This window comes from Drosophila kikkawai, chromosome 2L (genome assembly GCF_030179895.1).
Source record: "Drosophila kikkawai strain 14028-0561.14 chromosome 2L, DkikHiC1v2, whole genome shotgun sequence".
Classification (NCBI taxonomy): domain Eukaryota; kingdom Metazoa; phylum Arthropoda; class Insecta; order Diptera; family Drosophilidae; genus Drosophila; species Drosophila kikkawai.
In genome coordinates this window covers 20,958,457-20,978,685 of record NC_091728.1, presented here as the reverse complement: position 1 = coordinate 20,978,685, position 20,229 = coordinate 20,958,457, and the positions used below count along the sequence as shown (strand labels likewise).

The following is a 20,229-nucleotide window of genomic DNA, read 5'->3' as shown; positions in this document are numbered from 1 at the left end:
TGAGCGTGCGTTTAACAGAATTTTCTGTTAAAATGAGAGCTTAACAGGGTTTTGCTTATGGAATTCCCAAATTGAGAGCCTAACAGAGGTTTGCTTATGGAATTCCCAAATTGAGAGCGTTTACATGATATCGATATTTTTTGCCCAAATATCGAAATCGCGATATTTTTGTTTGATATTTTCCCCTTGGTCACTCTGAATTTCAAGGTAAAATGTCAAAACAAGGTTTTACATGTCTATACCGACGATCTGGCACTTTTGGTCGCTGGACCGAACCACACCAGATATTCGAACCACATCTGATACTACAACCAGTGCTGCCCATGTTTGCGTTCATGAGATAACGGTGCTTCCCATTGGAATTTCGATTTTTTTCTGATAGCCAGGCCCGGCCACACTGTTTAGTGTATTTTCATAATATTTGGCAGTCGCAATACATAAAGTGATTAATTACTTAGATTTAACTGCAAGATAAGGCACAATTGACAGCGCCAGAGACTTTTGGGAGCCAGCCAAAGCCGAAGAATGTAAAGATGCTAAAGTACATCAAGAGGCAAGCCAGTAAGTTTATCCACTTTCCCCTCTTCGCTGTGGTGACACCAATTCCAAATTTGTTTTCTTTATTTTTTAGGCCGCCGTCGCAGCAGCCAAGATGTCACGGAAGGCCCCGGCGCACCCACCGCAAACGATGATGTGGATGGCGCCGTGGCGCAAAAACGTCACTCGCTGCGCTCTACAACCAGTTTCTGTGATGAGGTCTTTCTTGAGGTGGAGGAGGAGGGCGGTGGAGGAGGAGCCCTGTCCGATGGCATCAGCCTGTGCAGCAACGATGGTAATTACCGCCCTGAACAATTGTTTATCACGTTTGCACAATGAAAAACTCGACTCGGGGGAATGGGTGGGAATGTTATTACATTTGAGCAAGAATTTATGCACATCCTGGAGATATCTTTAGAATTGGGTGTACAAATACTAATACTCATCCTCTTTCATAGATATTTTTACCTACAACTCGCGCTTGTCCATGAATCTCGCCTCCATTGTCAGCGATCCCAACTGCCTGAGCTATTTTGTGCAGTATTTGGACACTCGACAGGCCCTGCCTCTGATCAAATTCTACCTGGACATTGAGAACTTTAAGCGGGCTGCGGCGCTTACACAAGAAACTGAGCAAACGGAGGTAGATGAGGAGGAGAACTCGCCGCCGCCAGATACGACTTCTCCCCTGAACAACAACAACAACAACAAAAGTGACAACGATGTACCTGAACTGAAGACGCTGTGCGATCTGTCCATGCGCAAACCCCTGACAGACGATGAGAAGAGCCGGATTTATGCCGAGACCAACAAGCAGATTATAAATAGACAAAAGTCCGGATCGGGACCATCATCTCTGCCCAATTCCTCGGAACTTTCTAGGGCCAGCATCAGCGATGCTATAGCCATCTACCAAAAGTATCTGATAGTAAATGCCAGCCTGCAGGTGGAGCTGCCAATTGTCATACTGGCGCACATATCGTTACTCCTTTGCGGGCGAGACAAGGCCGAGTGCAGTAAACCCATACCGGCCAGTTGCTTTGACGAGGCCAGGGAGTTTGTGTTGGAGCAATTGGAGCGCGATCATGTCCTGGGATTCCTGCAGAGCGGCTACTATTCCACCTACTGCCTGGAGCTGGTGGAAGGTGGTTCCATAAATATCTACGATGTGTTGTACAGCGAATTGGCTTTATTTTACTTTACCGAGTACCTGGAGCAGCGACAGGAGCGCGAATGTCTCGAGTTCTGGATCACGGGCATTAATTTCCGAAAGAGTTTCTCTTCAGGAGAGGAGGACGAGGCAGCCCAGAGTGATGCCATGATAATATACGACAGATACTTTTCGCTGCAATCGGATTGCCGCCTGTGGATGTCGCAAAAGTTGCGATTGAGGGTGGAACAGGCCATCTGTGCTCCTGGCGAGCAGTGGCAAGCCTTTGACTTGGCATTATTGGTTACGGCCAAGTATTTAGAGCAAAAGTACTTTGCCGATTTTCTAAAATCACACATTTTTGATAACTATGTCAACGAACTGAAGATCAAAAGAGGTGGGTAACATTATCTGTTATCTTTTAGAGGGTATAATAACTGTTGTTTCTTTAATTTTTTACAGACAACTCTAGCTTCTCTCCCTCGAATCTCCTTCAACAAAAACCCAGCCTGCGTAGAACTGGCAAAACATCTAATATCCAGCGCCATCGAAAGGCCTTATCCATGACGGATTGCACGCACATCTCACAGCACAACACCCTTCTGGCTTCCATGGACACACTGCCGTCGAAGACGACTATAAATCAACAGCAGTCGGGCAACCTGAACATCGATGCCCGGCAGCTAACGAATCCCCAACTCCTATGGCAGCGCCCTGTTGTGGGGGCTCTTAAATTCGGTTTTGTTAACTCCTTGGGCCGCTACGAGCGAGACTTTGAGGCCGTGGATGCAGTGGCTCTCAAGTCGCAGCCATGGTCACTGAGTGTCAGCGGCAGCAAAATCAAAAATGCCATGCGAAAGCTGGTGAATCTGCCGGAGGATAATGTGCAGGAGGAGATCGCCTGGCAGGTGGCCGAAATGATTGTCAAGGATGTAACGAGCGTGACGCTTAGTGGAAAAACCACTCCCCCTCCAATTTAAGTTCTCATTTTATTCTTTCTTTTTGTATTTATTATTTTTTGCGCTCAAATCAAAGCAAGAGAATCTCCCCAAAAAGTGCACAAACAAGAAGTCGCAACAGAAGCTCTCTAACTCTACTCTCTACAACTACTATGTACAAATTATGTTGAACAAACAAGAATCCAACTATTTAACTTATTAACTTATTTTCGTTAATTTGGTGAGCTTTGAAAGCCACACAATTACCTTGACTATTGCTCGCTCATTTGTTATTTAATGCAACAAAATCAACCCAAATCTCAAATATATATATAAACAGACGAAGCTTTTGAGTCTTTTTTACTTCATTCCGTTTTATTATTATATTATTATTATATAAATAATCATTTGTAATATATATAAAGAATGTATATGAATATTTTTGCATACTACAAACAGGAAACTTTATTGTTAATAATAATAACATTTTTCTATAATCAAACTCTGTGATGAATATTTCTTTCTATTTGATAAAGGTAAGCTATAGTTTTCATTTTACAAATTAAAATTTCTATAGAAATCAAGCAACATTTTTTTAATAAAATCTTTAATAAACGCTTCTCAAAGTTTAAATAATTAATTCCCATTCACACTAGACATATACGCCGCCGCGCCACGCCGCCGCCGCCGCCGATTTTTGCCTTATTTGACGCGCCGCCGCCAAATTATGAAAATAACGGCGCGCCGCGGCGCGCCGCTGGTGCGGCATCGGCGCAGCTTCAGCGCGGCCTTCAGTGTCATTGTTCTTTATAAAACTTAAAAAAAAATAAATAACTCATTAAAATGGCCTTTTTGCCTTATTTGACGCGCCGCCGCCGCCGGTTCTTTCTGACTACTACGCCGCCGCCGCCGAGTCATTTTGACCTCTACGCCGCCGCCGATGCCTTTAACCATCGGCGTAAACCTCTAATTCACACCTCTTTTCAAAAAATAAACAAAAATGCTTACACTTCCTCACTTTCACTCTCTCTCTGCCAAACTCTTATAACTACTCAATTTACTTCCTCGAGGGGAACCTGGCCCGTCTCGCTAAACCACCGCAGGATCCTCAACATCGTTTTGGCGGAATACAGGCAAAAAGGATACTCGTTAAAGCACAGCTCCGTGGAACCCTTCAAGGCCAATCCACGACTAAACGCTCGTCCGATCTTTACCGGGGCCATCTCTATCGATGATTCCAGGTAATCCATGAGCAGCTCCGCTTCGGGAACTTTGGCTTCGGCTCCAGACATTAGTTGACAGATCAGGGATTGGAGACACTCGAAGGGATCTCGAGAGAGGATCCGTTTCCAGTCGATGGCTGGTGGTGGAGGTCTCTGAACTCTTCCATTTGATACTCTGCCCCTAGCTCCTCCTCCTCCTCCTCCTGAATCCTGAGTCCTTCGCACCCAACCCAGATCATGAGGTTGGCTTGAGCTAGCCTCCCTTCTAGATCTAAAAAGGTTTAAGGAGGCACTGGCCTGTTGAATGGGTGCAATGGCCATTTGAATAGGTTGAGCAGCCATTCCTGCCAGCTGGGTTATTCCACGAATGGGTCGAATCTTCACCCAGTCCTGGGCCAGCAGATGCATCATGTACATGGCACCGAGGCCGGTGGCCGCCAATAGAATCACTCTGTAAGGGGAGAAGGAATTAAATTTGAATTAAATGTTATAATAGCTATGATTTAATTTTAATTCCCAAAATTATCACTTGGTTTATTATTAACCAGGTGGGCTGGAGCTCCTTGACAGCTTACCTGAACCCCATCCTGGTTGAGCTTTGCTACGCTGTCCTGTCACGTCTTTGCAGCTCGAGTGCCAGCCTTCAAATGGGCAATCTCCGCGAGTGGTGTCCATGTTAAAGCCGCAAATGGGATGCCAAAATCGATGCCAGCTCCACTTTGATCGCCTGGAAGCAAACCCCAAACCCACCAAAATCCACACAGAAACCGGAACCAGCGGAGTTATCATCAAAACAAAGTCCATCCCACCGCTTTCCGCAATAGCTCGATGGCGATGACATAATAGAGCCCCATCCAGTCAACTTGTCCAGGCAGCTCCTCCTGCTCCTCCATACATACATACATCTCCATTTGTTTTCCCTTTCATTTGGAGCAAACGGGTTTTTTTATTTGCGTTTTTCGCGGTTAGAGTTTCTTAACGCAACAAGTTTTCCTTGACTTTGGCGATGCCTAGTGGTTCGGTGTTGGCTCAGTGGTGGTGTTGTCCATGACCATTAAAAATGGCTGGCTAGCGGCGATCAATCGTTGAGGAAAATGTAGTTGAACTGTTCGCCAGGCAGTGGGTCAGACGGGTGAAGATTTGGGTCTTTGAGGCTTAAATGGGGGAAATGGTTCGAGTTGCAGAGGTTGTTCATTAGCAGCATTTTCCCATCAGGAGAAAATATATAATACATAGGCTCTTTATGGATAGGTTTTCCGTTTTGGTCAAGATTATAGGTTGCGGTGAAAGTCCATAGAAACCATTGAAGTTTTTCATTATAAAATATAAAAATATATTAAAGTAAATAGAATTTCTTTGACAAATTATGAACCATGAGAACTTTCAGAAAATTTATTTAAAATCATTAGTTTTCCTTAGTTGAATTGATTTAATAAGAAATATCTAGCTATATATGTAGCAGGAACACCTGAAAGACCCAGTTTCCCGTCTTTAAACCTCCCACTTATCTCTTTTTCAACTTCCATTTTCCATCAATGTCACAGCTCTTGTGGAAAAACTTTACCCGCCTCAAAAAGCCACCATAAACAAGTGGAAAAGCTTTTCTTTCTCGACTGGAGATCTATAAAACCCAGGCCCAACCAACCGAGCGGATTCAGTCGTTTTGGGTGAACGTCAGGTGCAGGAACTGGACTCTGGACTGGATCACCAGGAAACCAACTTCGACCACCATCCAGTGGGATTGCATAACAACTGAGCAAAGCAAAGTGAAAGCCGAAGGAAAGGAAAATAAAACATGTTTTATGCTGTCATCTGGATTTTCTGCGCCACTCTTTTCGCAATCCTGTTTGGGGGAGTGCGAAAGCCCAAGAGATTTCCGCCAGGACCTCGTTGGTATCCCATAGTGGGCAGTGCCCTGCATGTTTCCCAACTGAGATGCCGCCTGGGAATGTTCTGCAAGGTGATCGATGTTTTTGCCAAGCAATATGTGAATCCTTATGGCTTCTTTGGCCTCAAGATTGGCAAGGACAAGGTGGTGATAGCCTATACGAACGATGCCATCAGTGAAATGATGACCAATGAGGATATAGATGGCAGGCCCGATGGCATCTTTTATCGCCTGAGGACCTTCAACTCACGATTGGGTGTTCTCCTCACCGATGGTGAGATGTGGGTGGAGCAGCGAAGATTTATCCTGCGGCATTTAAAAAACTTTGGCTTTGCCAGAAGCGGCATGATGGATATTGTCCACAATGAAGCCACCTGCTTGCTGCAGGACCTCAAGGAACAGGTGGCTAGGGCTGGCGGAATGCAGGCGCGGATTGAGATGCACGATTTGACGAGTGTTTATGTCTTGAATACCCTCTGGTGCATGCTGAGCGGCAGGAGATACGAGCCCGGTTCTCCGGAGATCACGGAACTCCTGGAGACATTCTTCGAGCTCTTCAAGAACATCGATATGGTGGGTGCTTTATTCAGTCACTTTCCATTGCTGCGGTTCATTGCCCCTGATTACTCTGGCTACAATGGCTTTGTGGAGAGCCATCGATCCCTGTACTCCTTTATGAGCAAGGAGATTGAGCTGCATCGCCTGACCTACAAGAACTACGATGAGCCAAGGGATCTAATGGACTCGTATCTGCGTGCCCAGGAGGAGGCTGGAAGCGACGATCCCAAGGGCATGTTTAGTGATGAGAGCCTGCTGGCCATTTGCCTGGACATGTTTCTGGCCGGTTCCGAGACCACCAACAAAAGCCTTGGCTTCTGTTTTATGCATTTGGTTCTGCAGCCCGAGATCCAGGAGCGAGCTTATCGGGAAATCAAGGAGGTTGTGGGTCTGGAAAGAATTCCCGAGTGGTCCAGGGATCGCTCCAAGTTGCCCTACTGCGAGGCCATCACCTTGGAGGCTGTTAGGATGTTCATGCTCCACACTTTTGGCATTCCACATCGAGCTGTGTGCGACACCCGCTTGTCGGGCTATGAAATCCCAAAGGATACCATGGTAATTGCCTGCTTCCGAGGCATGCTGATCAATCCCGTGGACTTCCCCGACCCAGAGGCATTCAATCCCGAGCGATTCCTCTTCGATGGACATTTGAAACTGCCAGAGGCATTCAATCCCTTTGGCTTTGGCCGTCATCGCTGCATGGGAGACCTGCTGGGCAGGCAGAACCTGTTTATGTTTACAACCACTGTGCTGCAGAACTTTAAGCTGGTGGCCATTCCTGGCCAGATGCCGGAGGAGGTGCCACTCGAGGGAGCCACGGCAGCTGTGAAGCCATACGACATCATGTTGGTGGCTAGAGAAGAGCAGGGAGTTTGAAGCGGAGTTCTGTTGAATGTTAACCTAATTTTAACTGGTTATTGGTTAAGGTTCAAGTCGAAAAACTATTCTACAAATTCTGCTTAAATAAAGTTGTCAAATTATATTATTTTTACTCTGTATACTTTTTTGTTAACTCAGAACAAATTAACGAAGAAAAAATTATCGAAGTGGGAGTAATTTATTTATAAACAAGAAAGCAAGCTAACTTTGGCCAGCCAAAGTTTGTATACCCTTGCAGGTAACAATTAAAATATATCATAACTAAGCAAAAAAATGCATTAATTTCGATTCGGAAAGCAGTTTTGTGTTAGTTTTTATTAATTAAAAAAAAACTGCATACCAAATTTAAAATTTTAAGAAATCCAAATTTTTGGCCATTTTTGCTAATTTTAATGATGTAACCCCTTATAAAATTTCGCAAAAATGGCCAAAAAATCGATTTCTTCCTGACATATCTAGAAAGATTCCCCTGTTGATGCTGATCAAGAATATATATACTTTATAGGGTCGGAAACGTCTCCTTCACTGCGTTACAAACTTCTGACTGAAATTATAATACCCTGCAAGGGTATAAAAATTGGGATTTTTGTATTCAAACTTGGCAACGTTAAGCTAAAGCTAAAAATGAAATATTTTACCTCCATGAAAATCCCCTTTTCTTCCCTTAAAATAAAATATTCACCAGTACCATATTACACAATTCATGTTTTTTATATTCTCTAGTTAAACATTTAATTATCAATATCATTATAATTATTATTGTTGTGGTTGATTTGTAGTCTACAAAGTTGTCACTTAGTTTCATTCGGTTGCTCCTCAGCGATTCCAACAAAAAGCATTTTTTCTTTTGGCTAAGCAAACTCAGCACTAAATCGTACAAATATATATATGCATATATCAAATATGTAGAATGGATGAGCCGATGGATTGATTAGCTTAGACAATATACATAAAAAACCTAGCGTACAAATAAAAGTATTGCCACACGAAAATGTTTAGTAACAAAATGGATTTTAGAATGCAAATGGGTTTGCTTTGCTCCTCCCTTTTTCCTCTCCTGTTGATTTTATTTAAAGCTATTTTGTTTATATTCGTAACGGTATTGTTAATGGAAAACAATGGTTGCTCCTTCGCCTTGACATTCCCTACGTCGCTATATAATTCGCTTTAAAAATTTAAATTTGCGTTTCGTTTTGTGTTTGTTGATGTTTCGCTTTGATATATTTCTCACTCTTGAGCCTGCCGCTAGACACACTGGGCTTATGTATATGATCTAGATGTGTATATAAATATATATGCATATGATTGTGTATATAATATATATGTATGTATGTAAAAACTCTAACAATTGTCACACAAAAAGCAAGCCAGCTAAGCATTGCCAAAAAACGTTCAACTTAGCTGCATTTCCAAGCACTTTTTCTTATCATTTTGTAAAGTAAATCTGCATTTTGATTCGCGAAAACTTAAGTAACTGCTGCACCCTGCTGTGATAATAATATATATGGTTTATATTTCAGAATAATAAAAAACTGTGTCCGCATTAGCTATTACCGATTACACTTTGCTTGGTCCGTAATGTTCCCAACGCGCGAGCGGAAGAGTATGATTATTAATTACACTTACATTGAGTCGTCGGTGAAGGGTTAAGATTAGAGATTGATGATGTGAAATAAATAGAAACGAGTGGTTGTTAAGGGGGTCGATATTGTAGGGGAGGTAGGAAGTTAAAGGATATTGAAGATTTTTATAACAAATAAACTGCAGGTCCCATATAGAAACAGCTATTTCAGAACCCACAGTCTCTCCATTGCAAAACCTCTCCGATATATCCTTAGAGTCCGCGTCAAATGAGTCGACCCACCCAAGGATTTGAATATTTATAGGGCTAGGATATGTTCAGTTCAAAAGTTTAGACACTAACGGGCGACTAGCAAGCATTTTGAAAGTTTTGTGCAACATCAAAAACTCTTCGAAATTGACAGATTTCGCACTACAAACATCGATTGACTAAAAACTAATGAAATTCCCTAAAAAACTTGTTGCACCAGTTTCCCTCTGTTCTGTTTCTGATCTATATATTTTCACCTCAATGCTTACGGAATCCAAAGGTTGGCAATTGCTGGGCACAGCAACAGGCCACGATGTACAAGATGCCGAAGAAAAAGTTCAGCTTGGCCGTTTGCCGCGGCACCAGATGCATCGTCTGCTCGTTGCGGAATCGCTTCTCAATCTGAAAGGCTTGCGGCAGGGTCACCAGTGGCAGCAGGAACCACACCGAGTACTTTAGGCCGAAGATAAAGAACAGCGAATAGGGGGCAAAGAGAAGCATAGCGTATAGAACATGCGAGGCAGTGCGTCCTATCAATATTGCCAATGTAACAATGCCAGCCCGACGATCATTATCCGCATCTCTGGTATTATTACTATGCAGAATTGCTTCCGTGTTGAGGGCCAAAGGAATGGCATAGCCCATTGTCGTCCAGTCCAGGTGACCCGTTTGGGACATAAACGCGAATAGCACAGAGATGGGTCCGAACAGTATCAGTATCACCAGATCACCCAAGGCGATATACTTGAAACCAATGCCGCCAGTGTACAGGAAGCTCGACGACAAACCGCCAAAGTAGATCAGCGCCAAATGCTCCATTTTCGCCGGACTGAGCACCGCCAGCAGAACGAAGCCACCGCAGCCGGCCATGTACAGAATGGCACCCAGCGAAACCACCTGAAAAATATTAATAAACATATCAAAATTTATAATGGTGTTAAACGATTGAATTAATTGTCTGTTACTTAACTCTATAAAGCCCCAGAGTGTCTACAAATGACTAAAATATCGCACTTATATCCAAAATATTGTTAAGTTTTATATACCATAATTTGAAATATCGAAAAATATCGGGTTTAATCGATTTTATTTAAAAGTATAAGAACATTTTTTATATAATGCTTATAGCCCCACTTATTATTTATACATTTCTGTTGGAGGGTTAATTTATTTATCTTTTTTTAACGATTTTATTGGTCTTATATATCAGACAGAATATCGATTACCCTTTTTAATGGTGATGTTTCGTGATGTTTTTATAAATAATTTTTGCATTATTCATGTCCTCGTTATTAATTAGTAGATAGATAATTAATATAAAAAGTTGCTACCTCAAAACAACTGGAGCCATAAAACCATCTATGATTTTAGCACGATTTTTTAGTCAAAAATCAGAGGGAAAAGAATTTAATTTCTGGTGAAATTAATCAAGGGATTTTTAAGTAATAATAATAATAAATAAGATCATAACATTTATAAAATAAAAGGTTTAACTATTAAGGTATATAAATCCTAAATTAATCATAAAAATATACGAAATGATACTTTTTTAAATAAATAAAAAATATATACACTAAACTAGGCACCTTTTTAGCTATATGTTGAAAACCTAATTATAATTATCTATTAATTAATTTATTTATTAATTAAAACCATATCTACATACATATACCCGTGACTCTCCAATAACACCTTACTAAGGGTGACTACCAAAGTTGTACCTAAATATAAGAATATGTACTAAAAACTCAAGCCATTCCGTTGCCATTAACAACCAAAGCCTTATCCACAACAAACCTATTACATTTTTCCCATTCAAACCGTTCACTTTAAGATGGAGGAACTGCAAAAAGTTGGACTTTTTATCGATGATATCTATAGACTGCGCGTAGAGGACCCCAGCATTGCCAATGAAAAAAGCGAATTGCGGCAAGAGTGCTTGGAATACTCCAAGAATTTACAATTGTTCAAGAAATTGGCCGCTGACTTTTACAAAATATCTGAGACTTTTGCAAAAGATGTCGACAAGGAGAAGCTTCGGGCTATCGGCACTCAGAATCAGCTGAAAACCATATCGAAGCAGCGCCAGGGCGAGCAGCAGGTCTATCAGAGTCAGATCTACGAGCAGACCGTGGAGCTGGAGCGCCTGAAGAGTGAACACCAGTATTTGCAGCGCATCGAGACGGAGCAATTGGAAATAATTAACAATTTCTTGGTTAATCAATAATATACTATATACCATGGGATATGTGTGTCGAATGCAAACCAAAATAAAGAAGGCTAAAGTTGTTCAAATACGGAGAATTTCGTGAAATAATTGAAAAATGAAATTAACGACGAAAAATAGTTCTGAACATTTAGCTCTTGATTTTATATATTCATTATGGGTATGCCAATTAAGACCTTTGAACGTGTGTTTTGTACAAATTTATTCATTTTTAGAAATTCCTTTGCCTGTGCATTCCACACGGTCCTCAACACTAATTTGAAATATTAACATTTTACATATAAAAATATAAAATACTGTTCTGGGCTTTACAGGGTTAATCGAACAGCAATTAATACAATATCAAGCGATCGAGCCGAGAACTTACCTCATCCTTGGTGAGAATATGATCCACCAGCGTACGATCGTCGGCCTTTTGCTTGTCAATGCCCTTGATGAAGTCAAAGTAGGTGTTGACCACGTTGCCGGCACAGTGAACCGTGACCACAGTAAAAGCGGTGAGGAAGAAGGTGGCCAGCGAGAACTCCGCCGACCATTGGGAGCGGTAGGCCAGTGCGGATCCAAGGAGCGTTGGCACCAAGCTGGCGGATAACGACCAGGGACGCAAAGCTAAGAGATAGGTTTTCAGTTTCATAAAGGTGCCGGATGTGGGTGAATATCCTGTTGGTCCTACGCCTGAACCTGCACCTGTTCCGATTTCCTGCCCTTTGCTCACTGCACCGCCTGCCTTCCCATTTGTGGTGGTGGTGTTGGTGGTGGGGTTTCCGTTGGACAACAGCTGTGAGGTGGTGTCCTCCTCCTCCTCGGTGCCGGCTCTTCTGGCCGTCGTCGTTGTTGTTGCCATTGCAAGCTGCACGGGTCTACTGACAGGCACTTCGCAGCGAAACTTATTCACCAACTTGCCGTGTGTGTTTGACCTTGGTCTCCAGAGCAAAGCGAATTGTTTACAAAAGCTTCAATATTAAATAGTGTTTTTTTCGGATGCCGGCACATACGCTGCTCTGCTGCCGAGCTGCCCTGCTGCTTCTGCTGCTGCTGCCGCTGCCCCACTCTCTCGCTCCTCCACCGTCTCCTCCTGGTCTGTCTCCTGCTCTTTTCCCAGGTGCTCTCGTGTGTGCGTGTGCTTTCAATAATCGCTAATATTGTATACACAGCATCTTGCCAGTGGGGGGCGTGCTGAGGGGGTGGTTGGTTATATAGGGGGGCGCCTCTGCAGCTCCATAAAACCACGAAATTTCACCCGTGGAGTCCCAAGTTTCTCTCGCGTTTGCTCGCTCTCACTGTCGCCCCGCTCCGCTCGCTCTCTCCGTGCTTCTACCACGTTCGCGGGCAGCTTCTTCGATTCCGGCGCCTGCTTTGATTGATTGATTTCGCCGTAATGAATATTTTAAGTGCGCCTATTTATTTTATTTTATTTTAATCAAACAAATCAACTGTCACGTCAGCGCTAAACGAAAGAAGGTCATACCTTTTCCTAAGTAGTGCATTTCGCTGGCATTGTAGGTGCTAGTGCAGCCCTGGTTTTAGGTTTATTTATTTGTAAGAAATATTTATTCCGTAATATTATTTATTAAATAATATTATTATTTGTTAAGACTACACAACTCGGCTTACAATTTTTTTTGTGGATTTATTTATGCAATTTCTTCATTTCTGTGAATATTCTTAGGCCTTATTATCGATAACACGATAACACGTATTTGCAGAGCCCTGGTCGTAACAGCTGTTAGTTGGATTGAAAACAAACAAAATAAATATTTGTTGATTTAATTTAATTGTATTAAATATGGATTATAATATTCACAAAATCTGTCGCGTTTGCCTGGAGGAGGTGAATCCCATTTCGGTGACTTCCATTTATAGCACAGATTTTGCTATGATGCCCTCGGTAATGCTGATGCAGTGTGCCAAAATTCGAGTAAGAAACAAATTCAATTATTTAACATAAATATTGAAAATTAAATTAATTTATATTATTAAATAAACTCAAAATCGTAATCACAGCTTTGTTCAATTCAGAAACTGGTCCTTTTGAATTAAATACATGTGTATATCCTTTCAGGTTTACAAAACCGATGGCCTGCCTTCGGTGATCTGCAACAATTGTATCTACCGGCTGGGAGTGGCCTTCCACTTCAAACAGGAATGCGAAAACAGTGATATTCGATTGCGCCAGTATCTGGGCATCCTCGAATCGTGGCGCCAGGATGCTGCCACCAACACGGATTTCGTGGAGAAGCCATCCATCATGCAACGCGATAGCGACGAGGAGGAGCAGGTGGATACGAAAGTGAGCAAGAGACGATCGCGCTATCAAAGAAAGCCCCCAGAGGAGCACAAGAAAAGGGGACCGAAGCCAGTGGCAAAGATGCCGCACACCTGCTACGAGTGCCACAAGAGCTTCAAGTGCATCGCCCAGCTCACACAGCACATTCGGACCCATACGGGGGAGAAGCCCTATCAGTGCACCTACTGCATACAGAGATTCGCCCAGAAGTACAACCTTAAGGTGCACGAAAGGACCCACACGGGGGACAAACCCTTCCAGTGTGAAATCTGCTCCAAACAGTTCTCCGCTCTGGGGAATTTCCAAGCCCACCAAAAGATCCATGTGGGGGTGAGGGATCAGATTTGTTCGCTGTGTCAAAAAGGCTTCTATACCGCTGGAGATCTTTCTAAGCACATGCTAACCCATACGGGCATCAAGAACCACCACTGCGATGTTTGTGGCAAGGCATTCAGCCGGCGCAGAGACATGCGGTCCCATAAATTAAAGCTTCATCCGCTGGAGTCCAGTACGAGTCATGATATAGTGGATGACGATGATGACGAGGCCATCGATACCGATCCTGTGGGCTTGGACACCTTGGATCATGCCCCCTTCAAGTGTCCCGATTGCGACAAGGCTTTCGACACGGCCGATAACCTTAGTTTGCACTTCCGCACACATGCGGCGAACAACAACCTGCTGAATCTTCCGCTGCCACCAGCACCGCCCATGTCGCATCACTACCATCATGATGCACTGCATCACCTGGGACCGCCGAATCCCGCCACCCAAATGGGAATGGCTGCCATGGCTCATATGCTAGCACCACCGCCACCTCCGCCGCCCACGCCTAGTGACGGACGTTATACAATGCTGCATCACACGGCGGCCCAGAGATTGCATTATTAAAGTATTATTAGTTACTAATATTATTTATATTAGTTATTAAGATAAATATATAAATGGACCTCTGTTTTCCTGTTTTTTGTTTTAAATATGTCTCTGCCTTTTTAGGTTTCTAATATTGAACACTTTTATTTTCTTTCGTCTATAATATTTACGTTTAAAATGGAATATTTCTTGTCATGTCTGCTTCTTTTACATATCTTTACAAATAAATACATGTATGTAGAAATTTGGCAAGCACAGCTTCTATAAAGATTATTGCTTAAATGCAAGAACTAAAATCCCTATCCGCACACATACCGCATGCATTGTCTTCTATATAAAATTGTCATTTTACTTTGTATATAAACTTAGCTTGATTTGTGTTTTTTGAGTGTAAAAAATTGTCGTATCTCAATATTGGTTTGTTTGGTATTGGTATGCATCGTTGGTATCGGCTTGATCCAGTTTGTGAATATGTCTATAAAAGCTCCAAAATCGAATCAGAGAGTTATCTCATAAAATATTGCTTTGATCAATGAACAACGGCGTGGAATGATTGGATCCCATTTACTCCGTCGTTTACTTGAGCTTCTCCTTTAGCCACTCCTCGGTGAGTTCGTCCAGTTCGCGTATTTCATAGACGCGGGTGAGATCCACTTCACGCTGCAGGGCGCTCTTTGTGCAGGCGTACATCATTTGTAGTTCGATCTGGAATTGAAAAAATATATAATTATTTTTCTCAGGAAAAGAAGCAAAGCGCTCTAAGGACATCAAGGTCCGTCTTGCTGGTTAAAATCCTAGCTCACCTGACTATCTCTCGGCGTGTAGAATATAAAACACATCGGATAGGATATGCGCTGATCGTCGTGCACCATTTTGTATGTGTAAATTACATAGCGGGGCTGATGTCCCGGCAGAGTGTCCTGCAACTCGTCCACCGATATGTCATCAATGAACTCGTCTAGCACCACCGATTGCTTCTCTCGGTCGACTTTCACTAAAATAAAAAAATAATGAAATAAAAAACCAAAGTCATCAATCAGCGCTTAATTCGTTCCGCTTATAGAGCCAAGTTCCCCCGGGGCTATGATGACGCCCGTAGCCATGGCAATGTGAACTTACATATCAAAGCCGCATTGTTTTTACTCTTGCTGAATCGAAATTTCTTCAACTCCTCCAGAACTTCGTTGCTTATATCGCATATTTTGTTATCACCCTGCAGAAAAAAGAAAACAGAAATAAATTATGATTGATAAGTGGCTCCAGGAATCACCAAAGTTATCATAAAACAGCAATCAGCAAGCGAAAAAAAACACAAACAAAAACACGCCCACACTCCTTCATTAGTCATGTTTTCATTTGTCGTAATTGATTTCCTCTTAAATCGCACTTTCTTACCATAGCTTTTTAGTTATTTTTTTGGGGAAATCGGGGAGTACGCCTGCGGATTCTTTGGCAGTTGTCGTGGCGTCTAAATATCACTTTTAAGCGATTAACCGTTTAAATATTTACGTTTAATTTTTGTTGTTGCTTCGCTGAAAATGTTTAACCGACCTGCAGTATGACCGTGTTTTGAACGCCAAAAAATACCATGTATTCTCTATACGATTAAAAGTCTAAATTTCCTAATATATCGCTGATATATGGGCGAACCTCAAACGACTAAAAGCTATTTGGAAGCCATGGATATGCATTTTGTATTGTTCTTTATTTTAATATCTTTATTTTTAATATATAAACTAATTAATATTAAACTAATAACGTTGCTCTGTATGAACTGTATAAGAATGCAAACAAATTAAAAGTTGTTTTTAAAGTACACTAAAAACAAGTTAATAATATAATCCAATAAGTACTTTTTTGTACCAAAGTAAATAACAACTTGTTATTTAATTTAATTTATTTCCCAAACGATATTAATTGCTTAATATCGATCTTGATCTACTGATTGCTCTTCTCATCTCTAACAAACCAGGGCTGCCGAAAGTACCGTTGGATCAGTTGCCCATTGTTTTTTTCCGCGCCAATTGGCAAATTGCAATTCTTTTGCAATAAATAGTGATCTCCCAAAATGTAAGCAGGACCTGAGTAGTTAACATGCAGGATCGTACGCTTGATTTGAATCAATATGAGGATAACCTTCTGGAAAGCTGCTGGAGAGTGGGCAGAGCCTGCCGTTCCCGGAAAGCTCTTATTTCTTCATTCAGTAAGACAGAAATCGCCGCTGTGGATACTGTGGCCTGTTGGTTAGTGCATACATATGTTTATACATATCTTCAGTGATCTTTACCGACCGATTTGTGTAACTTTTAAGCAAGCAAATCACTTCCTTGGTGCAGAAAAAGACATCAGAGATACAACGTTCCCATTCGGTGGCCTCAAAACACCAACTGTACCACCATTTCAAGGACTTTGCGCAGTTGACTTGCGGTGTCACAAGTATATATTGTCGTCAGGTGGATATGCTTTTGGGTAAGTACTTTGCTAAAGGAAGTCTCTTGTATATATATACATATGTATCCTTTTTAGAGGACACCAAACATTTGCTGGATCAAATAAAAGGCAACAGCTTTGACTTGGTTTTGACAACCAAGAAATCAGTGTTACAAACCAGTCGTAAGCGTAAGGCTGTAATTACCAAGAAGAGCAAACTGATGATCTCCAAACGGCTCAGATTGGACGAATCCGATCTGCTCAGTGAACCTATGCAGCATTACTATGCAAATATGCTATCCGAGTGTCAGGTGTGGCAGTCGGAATGCACTCAGCAGGTTAACCTAGAGAAGGTGGGTCTGAATAATCAGTTTATAAGGCAAGTTTTTTAACATTTATTTTATTATTCTCAGTCCATTGAGCTACCTCGAAATAGTACTCAAGTGAGTTCATATCATGAAATTACCATAACCGAGGAATTCCAAATTCACGAGGAGCAGTCGAACATTTATCCAAGCGAGGGCTTTGGAAGCAGTGACGAAGCGGATTTAACATATTTTCATGAACTGTATCCACGATATTCTGGTAATGAGTTCTCAATTCAAATAATTGTTTGTTCAACTAATCCTTGATTAAATTTAGCCAAACGACGATTGACAAATCGCTTTTCAACTGACATTTTACCAGCGAAAATGCCCAGATTGGATGCTGATCTATTTGAACTGGACACTTCCCAAGAAGACAGCGCTATATCGACCACAAACTATCCTGCAGTAGATAGCCGTGGTATAGACGAATCAGATATAACTCACATAGTATGCGAACCATCGCTTCCACTGGAGTTCTTTGAACCTCCATCAAGGAGAATGTCCTTTGATGACAGTACTATTGAGACAACGCACAGCGTTAAAATAACTCAACCTGTTACTGTTGATAAAAATAAATCAACAAATTCTCGCAGAAAGAAGCTAATTATCGACAAGTGCATTAAATATTCTCGAAAGAAGCCGAGGGAGAAAACTTTTCTTAAAGAAAAAGTTGTGGCAATTCCAACGTCTTTCGAACGGCGCAAAACAGCCGAGGACCTGTTAACTAAACTAAATAAGAAAATTTCAGTATTTCCAGATGTTATTAAAATATCTCCCGTTACTTTAACCGAAGATGAGCAATCTGAGGTTACCCTTAGAAGCATATTCGGGGTCGATTTCACAGAGGATCTGGTCAAGGAGGTTTTCGCTCCACTTAAGAGCAGGAAAATAAAAGAAAAAAATATTGTTTTTCAGCCCGTTGTTCCAGAGGAACAAGAGGACATTAACTTAACTCCTCCACTGCTGCTTCCAGTTGTTGAAAGCAATAATAATAGCAGTACATTAAAATATACCATAGGCTATAAAGATAATAATTTTGGTGAGATATATATAGACTAATAAATATTATTTTAAACAAATATTGTCAATTTTTCTCTTAGATGCTTACTCCGTGATGATGGATCTACTAATGATTTGGCGCAATAATCCCGAAATTCATGGAATTGATGCCAATAAATTTATCCTATCGTTTCAAGATCGTATTAAGGCATCGCTTGCCTTTAACTTTTTGTTGTGTAAGTCTAAAAAACACAAAATCTATATACTACATTTAATAAGAAGGGTTCTATTTCAGATCTGACTCGGGATAAGTTTATAAAGATCTCCACGAAGCCAAACTCCATTGAAATGGACAGAATAGAACTTGGCGCTGAGTCCAACAGGCTCATTATTGAAGGTAGTACACAAGATTTACTACAACAATTTTAACCAGTCTGAAAGAGACTATAAATCATTGTTTTTTGATCATCGCTATCATTTGTTACTTACTTACTATAATTAGGCTAAACTGACGTATATTGTTCCCGTCACAAAATCCTTAAATTCATTTAAAAAACTTTTGTACATTTCTTTGTTACTATTACGTTATAATTCATTAACATTTTTGATAATTCTCTAAACCGTACCAGTTGTCCTTCGTTACACAATCTCATTCTCTCTCTGTGACAACACCAAAAAAATAATAAACAAGTTACAAAACAAAAGGAATACATTGTATTATTGGCACAATCGCTTAGATGCCTATCTGCTGAGCCAGACCCGAGTAAATGTGCAGTGTGCAGAATCCAATTACGGCAGCTACCAGCGCTTTCACAGCCACCGTCAGCCAAGGTCCAATGGCCAGGATGTGGAGCATGCCCTCCAGCCAAACACCCTTGAACACGGTCACTGCCAGCATCAGGCTGACCAACGGTTTCAGCGCCTTGTTCAGATCGTGACGGGTAAACAGCCAGATCAGGGTGGCCGTAGTTATGTGCTGGACCAAAAGCACGTTCGACTCGAGACACTTCAGGATGTAGATCCAGCTGAACTCGGTTCCTCGGGCTCCGACCCACAGCATGATGCCCCGGGAGAGAATCACCTCTGCAGTGGCCCCTGAGGGAATATAAAGAGGAACCTTCGTATTAAAAACAAATTCATACGATACAAGAATTTAGATTGGGGTCAAAGATTAGGACCCTAATTAGGTTATTCGATTGACCTACATCCGAGTCCGGCTGTAATGAGTTTGGAGTGTCCCTTTCCAGGAATACGACTCAGGATCAGGGCAAATCCAAGTAGATCGGCAATGTCCACGCTGCAGCGGAAGATCTCCTGTAAATTTAAGAGCGAGCACACACAACTTAACCTTAATAATTGGGTAAATAGAGGGTAAGCGCACACGCACCGCAAAGAAGTTGAATTCGCCGCTGGAGGAAGAACTGTCCGAGTAGAAGAATGTGGCCAGGACCAGCATCTTGCAGAGCTGAGTAAATATGTAAATGCCGCCCGCCTGCACGCACTTCCAAAACGCCCCATATTCAGATCTGCAAGAAACCGGGACAATTTAGACATTGTATTTTTATTGATCTGGAGCAAAGAAGCGCTAAATGTGCTCAAAACCCACAGGCCGGAGTATTTGTAGGTGAAGTAATACGGCGTTAGCAGGGCCACACAATTTCCAAAGTGATACAACGTCATTTTCTTTTATAAACTATAGTTATTTTGCTTTAATTAAGAATTAAAAGTTGAAAAGAAAAAAACTAGCGTTGCTCGCCTTTGGTTATCGATAGGTGCCTGTCAGTGATGCTGGGGAACAATAGCTGATTTTAGCGGAAAAAGATCTGGGAACAGAAAATAGCTTAAGCTTTTCACAAAACTATTAATCCTTTCTCTATTTTGGTTTATTGTGCTTCTATAAAATAAAAAATATATATTTTCTAAATTAATGTAAGAGGTTAATTATTTTTGTATTTAATTATATTACAAAAAATGGCTAGAACTCCGCCACCACTGATGCCTATCGATAGGTGCTAGATATCAACACGTCATCGTCATCTGG

General features: G+C 41.6%; 9 protein-coding genes across 11 annotated transcripts; 5 read left to right on the top strand and 4 right to left on the bottom strand.

The window, feature by feature from the left end:
- Positions 1–398: 398 nt before the first annotated feature.
- pkaap (A-kinase anchoring protein pkaap) lies at positions 399–2,971 on the top strand. The gene is made up of 4 exons (XM_017163835.3): positions 399–561; positions 632–832; positions 996–2,084; positions 2,150–2,971. The coding sequence occupies exons 1-4, from the start codon at positions 534–536 to the stop codon at positions 2,665–2,667; spliced, it is 1,836 nt and encodes a 611-aa protein (XP_017019324.1). The 5' UTR covers positions 399–533; the 3' UTR covers positions 2,668–2,971.
- A 706-nt stretch (positions 2,972–3,677) lies between these two features.
- LOC108072586 (uncharacterized) lies at positions 3,678–5,198 on the bottom strand. The gene is made up of 2 exons (XM_017163794.3): positions 4,424–5,198; positions 3,678–4,299 (listed from the first exon to the last, which is right to left on the bottom strand). Exons 1-2 carry the CDS (start codon positions 4,432–4,434, stop codon positions 3,678–3,680), a joined length of 633 nt encoding a protein of 210 aa, XP_017019283.1. The 5' UTR covers positions 4,435–5,198.
- Positions 3,737–7,170, top strand: Cyp303a1 (Probable cytochrome P450 303a1). The gene is made up of 2 exons (XM_017163792.3): positions 3,737–3,866; positions 5,393–7,170. The coding sequence occupies exon 2, from the start codon at positions 5,644–5,646 to the stop codon at positions 7,168–7,170; it is 1,527 nt and encodes a 508-aa protein (XP_017019281.1). The 5' UTR covers positions 3,737–3,866; positions 5,393–5,643.
- A 126-nt stretch (positions 7,171–7,296) lies between these two features.
- On the top strand, positions 7,297–11,297 carry IFT20 (intraflagellar transport 20). The gene is made up of 2 exons (XM_017163795.2): positions 7,297–7,411; positions 10,839–11,297. The coding sequence occupies exon 2, from the start codon at positions 10,839–10,841 to the stop codon at positions 11,229–11,231; it is 393 nt and encodes a 130-aa protein (XP_017019284.1). The 5' UTR covers positions 7,297–7,411; the 3' UTR covers positions 11,232–11,297.
- heix (UbiA prenyltransferase domain-containing heix) lies at positions 7,859–12,654 on the bottom strand. 2 transcript variants are annotated; one of them, XM_070283246.1, is made up of 3 exons: positions 11,919–12,654; positions 11,599–11,840; positions 7,859–9,901 (listed from the first exon to the last, which is right to left on the bottom strand). In XM_070283246.1, the coding sequence occupies exons 1-3, from the start codon at positions 12,073–12,075 to the stop codon at positions 9,263–9,265; spliced, it is 1,038 nt and encodes a 345-aa protein (XP_070139347.1). In that variant the 5' UTR covers positions 12,076–12,654; the 3' UTR covers positions 7,859–9,262. The 2 variants fall into 2 exon arrangements, with proteins under 2 accessions (XP_070139347.1, XP_017019282.1); XM_017163793.3 differs by having other exon boundaries at positions 11,599–12,654.
- A 131-nt stretch (positions 12,655–12,785) lies between these two features.
- LOC108072626 (zinc finger protein OZF) lies at positions 12,786–14,423 on the top strand. The gene is made up of 2 exons (XM_017163857.3): positions 12,786–13,149; positions 13,294–14,423. Exons 1-2 carry the CDS (start codon positions 13,018–13,020, stop codon positions 14,407–14,409), a joined length of 1,248 nt encoding a protein of 415 aa, XP_017019346.1. The 5' UTR covers positions 12,786–13,017; the 3' UTR covers positions 14,410–14,423.
- Positions 14,424–14,957: 534 nt separating this feature from the next.
- GMF (Glia maturation factor) lies at positions 14,958–15,960 on the bottom strand. The gene is made up of 4 exons (XM_017163858.2): positions 15,787–15,960; positions 15,511–15,604; positions 15,195–15,385; positions 14,958–15,096 (listed from the first exon to the last, which is right to left on the bottom strand). Exons 1-4 carry the CDS (start codon positions 15,787–15,789, stop codon positions 14,968–14,970), a joined length of 417 nt encoding a protein of 138 aa, XP_017019347.1. The 5' UTR covers positions 15,790–15,960; the 3' UTR covers positions 14,958–14,967.
- A 446-nt stretch (positions 15,961–16,406) lies between these two features.
- c(2)M (crossover suppressor on 2 of Manheim) lies at positions 16,407–18,808 on the top strand. 2 transcript variants are annotated; one of them, XM_070289119.1, is made up of 7 exons: positions 16,407–16,634; positions 16,703–16,860; positions 16,918–17,174; positions 17,235–17,406; positions 17,464–18,228; positions 18,290–18,424; positions 18,471–18,808. In XM_070289119.1, exons 1-7 carry the CDS (start codon positions 16,486–16,488, stop codon positions 18,497–18,499), a joined length of 1,665 nt encoding a protein of 554 aa, XP_070145220.1. In that variant the 5' UTR covers positions 16,407–16,485; the 3' UTR covers positions 18,500–18,808. The 2 variants fall into 2 exon arrangements, with proteins under 2 accessions (XP_070145220.1, XP_017019348.1); XM_017163859.2 differs by having other exon boundaries at positions 16,409–16,634; positions 18,484–18,808.
- On the bottom strand, positions 18,755–19,965 carry LOC108072630 (BOS complex subunit TMEM147). Its single transcript, XM_017163860.1, has 4 exons — positions 19,795–19,965; positions 19,576–19,714; positions 19,394–19,502; positions 18,755–19,283 (listed from the first exon to the last, which is right to left on the bottom strand). The coding sequence occupies exons 1-4, from the start codon at positions 19,866–19,868 to the stop codon at positions 18,922–18,924; spliced, it is 684 nt and encodes a 227-aa protein (XP_017019349.1). The 5' UTR covers positions 19,869–19,965; the 3' UTR covers positions 18,755–18,921.
- Positions 19,966–20,229: the final 264 nt, after the last annotated feature.

Coding starts and splice junctions, on each gene's coding strand:
- heix (XM_017163793.3), bottom strand. CDS start 12,075: ATGGCAACAACAACGACGACGGCCAGAAGAGCCGGCACCGAGGAGGAG. Junction 9,902..11,598: donor ATATTCTCACCAAGGATGAG/GTAAGTTCTCGG, acceptor AATATTTTTCAG/GTGGTTTCGCTGGGTGCCAT.
- GMF (XM_017163858.2), bottom strand. Junction 15,386..15,510: donor AAACAATGCGGCTTTGATAT/GTAAGTTCACAT, acceptor TTTTTATTTTAG/TGAAAGTCGACCGAGAGAAG. Junction 15,097..15,194: donor ACACGCCGAGAGATAGTCAG/GTGAGCTAGGAT, acceptor TTTCAATTCCAG/ATCGAACTACAAATGATGTA.
- LOC108072626 (XM_017163857.3), top strand. CDS start 13,018: ATGGATTATAATATTCACAAAATCTGTCGCGTTTGCCTGGAGGAGGTG. Junction 13,150..13,293: donor TGCAGTGTGCCAAAATTCGA/GTAAGAAACAAA, acceptor ATATCCTTTCAG/GTTTACAAAACCGATGGCCT.
- Cyp303a1 (XM_017163792.3), top strand. CDS start 5,644: ATGTTTTATGCTGTCATCTGGATTTTCTGCGCCACTCTTTTCGCAATC.
- IFT20 (XM_017163795.2), top strand. CDS start 10,839: ATGGAGGAACTGCAAAAAGTTGGACTTTTTATCGATGATATCTATAGA.
- LOC108072630 (XM_017163860.1), bottom strand. CDS start 19,868: ATGACGTTGTATCACTTTGGAAATTGTGTGGCCCTGCTAACGCCGTAT. Junction 19,503..19,575: donor GCGAATTCAACTTCTTTGCG/GTGCGTGTGCGC, acceptor TTAAATTTACAG/GAGATCTTCCGCTGCAGCGT. Junction 19,284..19,393: donor CATTACAGCCGGACTCGGAT/GTAGGTCAATCG, acceptor ATATTCCCTCAG/GGGCCACTGCAGAGGTGATT.
- pkaap (XM_017163835.3), top strand. CDS start 534: ATGCTAAAGTACATCAAGAGGCAAGCCA. Junction 562..631: donor GTACATCAAGAGGCAAGCCA/GTAAGTTTATCC, acceptor TTTATTTTTTAG/GCCGCCGTCGCAGCAGCCAA. Junction 833..995: donor CAGCCTGTGCAGCAACGATG/GTAATTACCGCC, acceptor CCTCTTTCATAG/ATATTTTTACCTACAACTCG.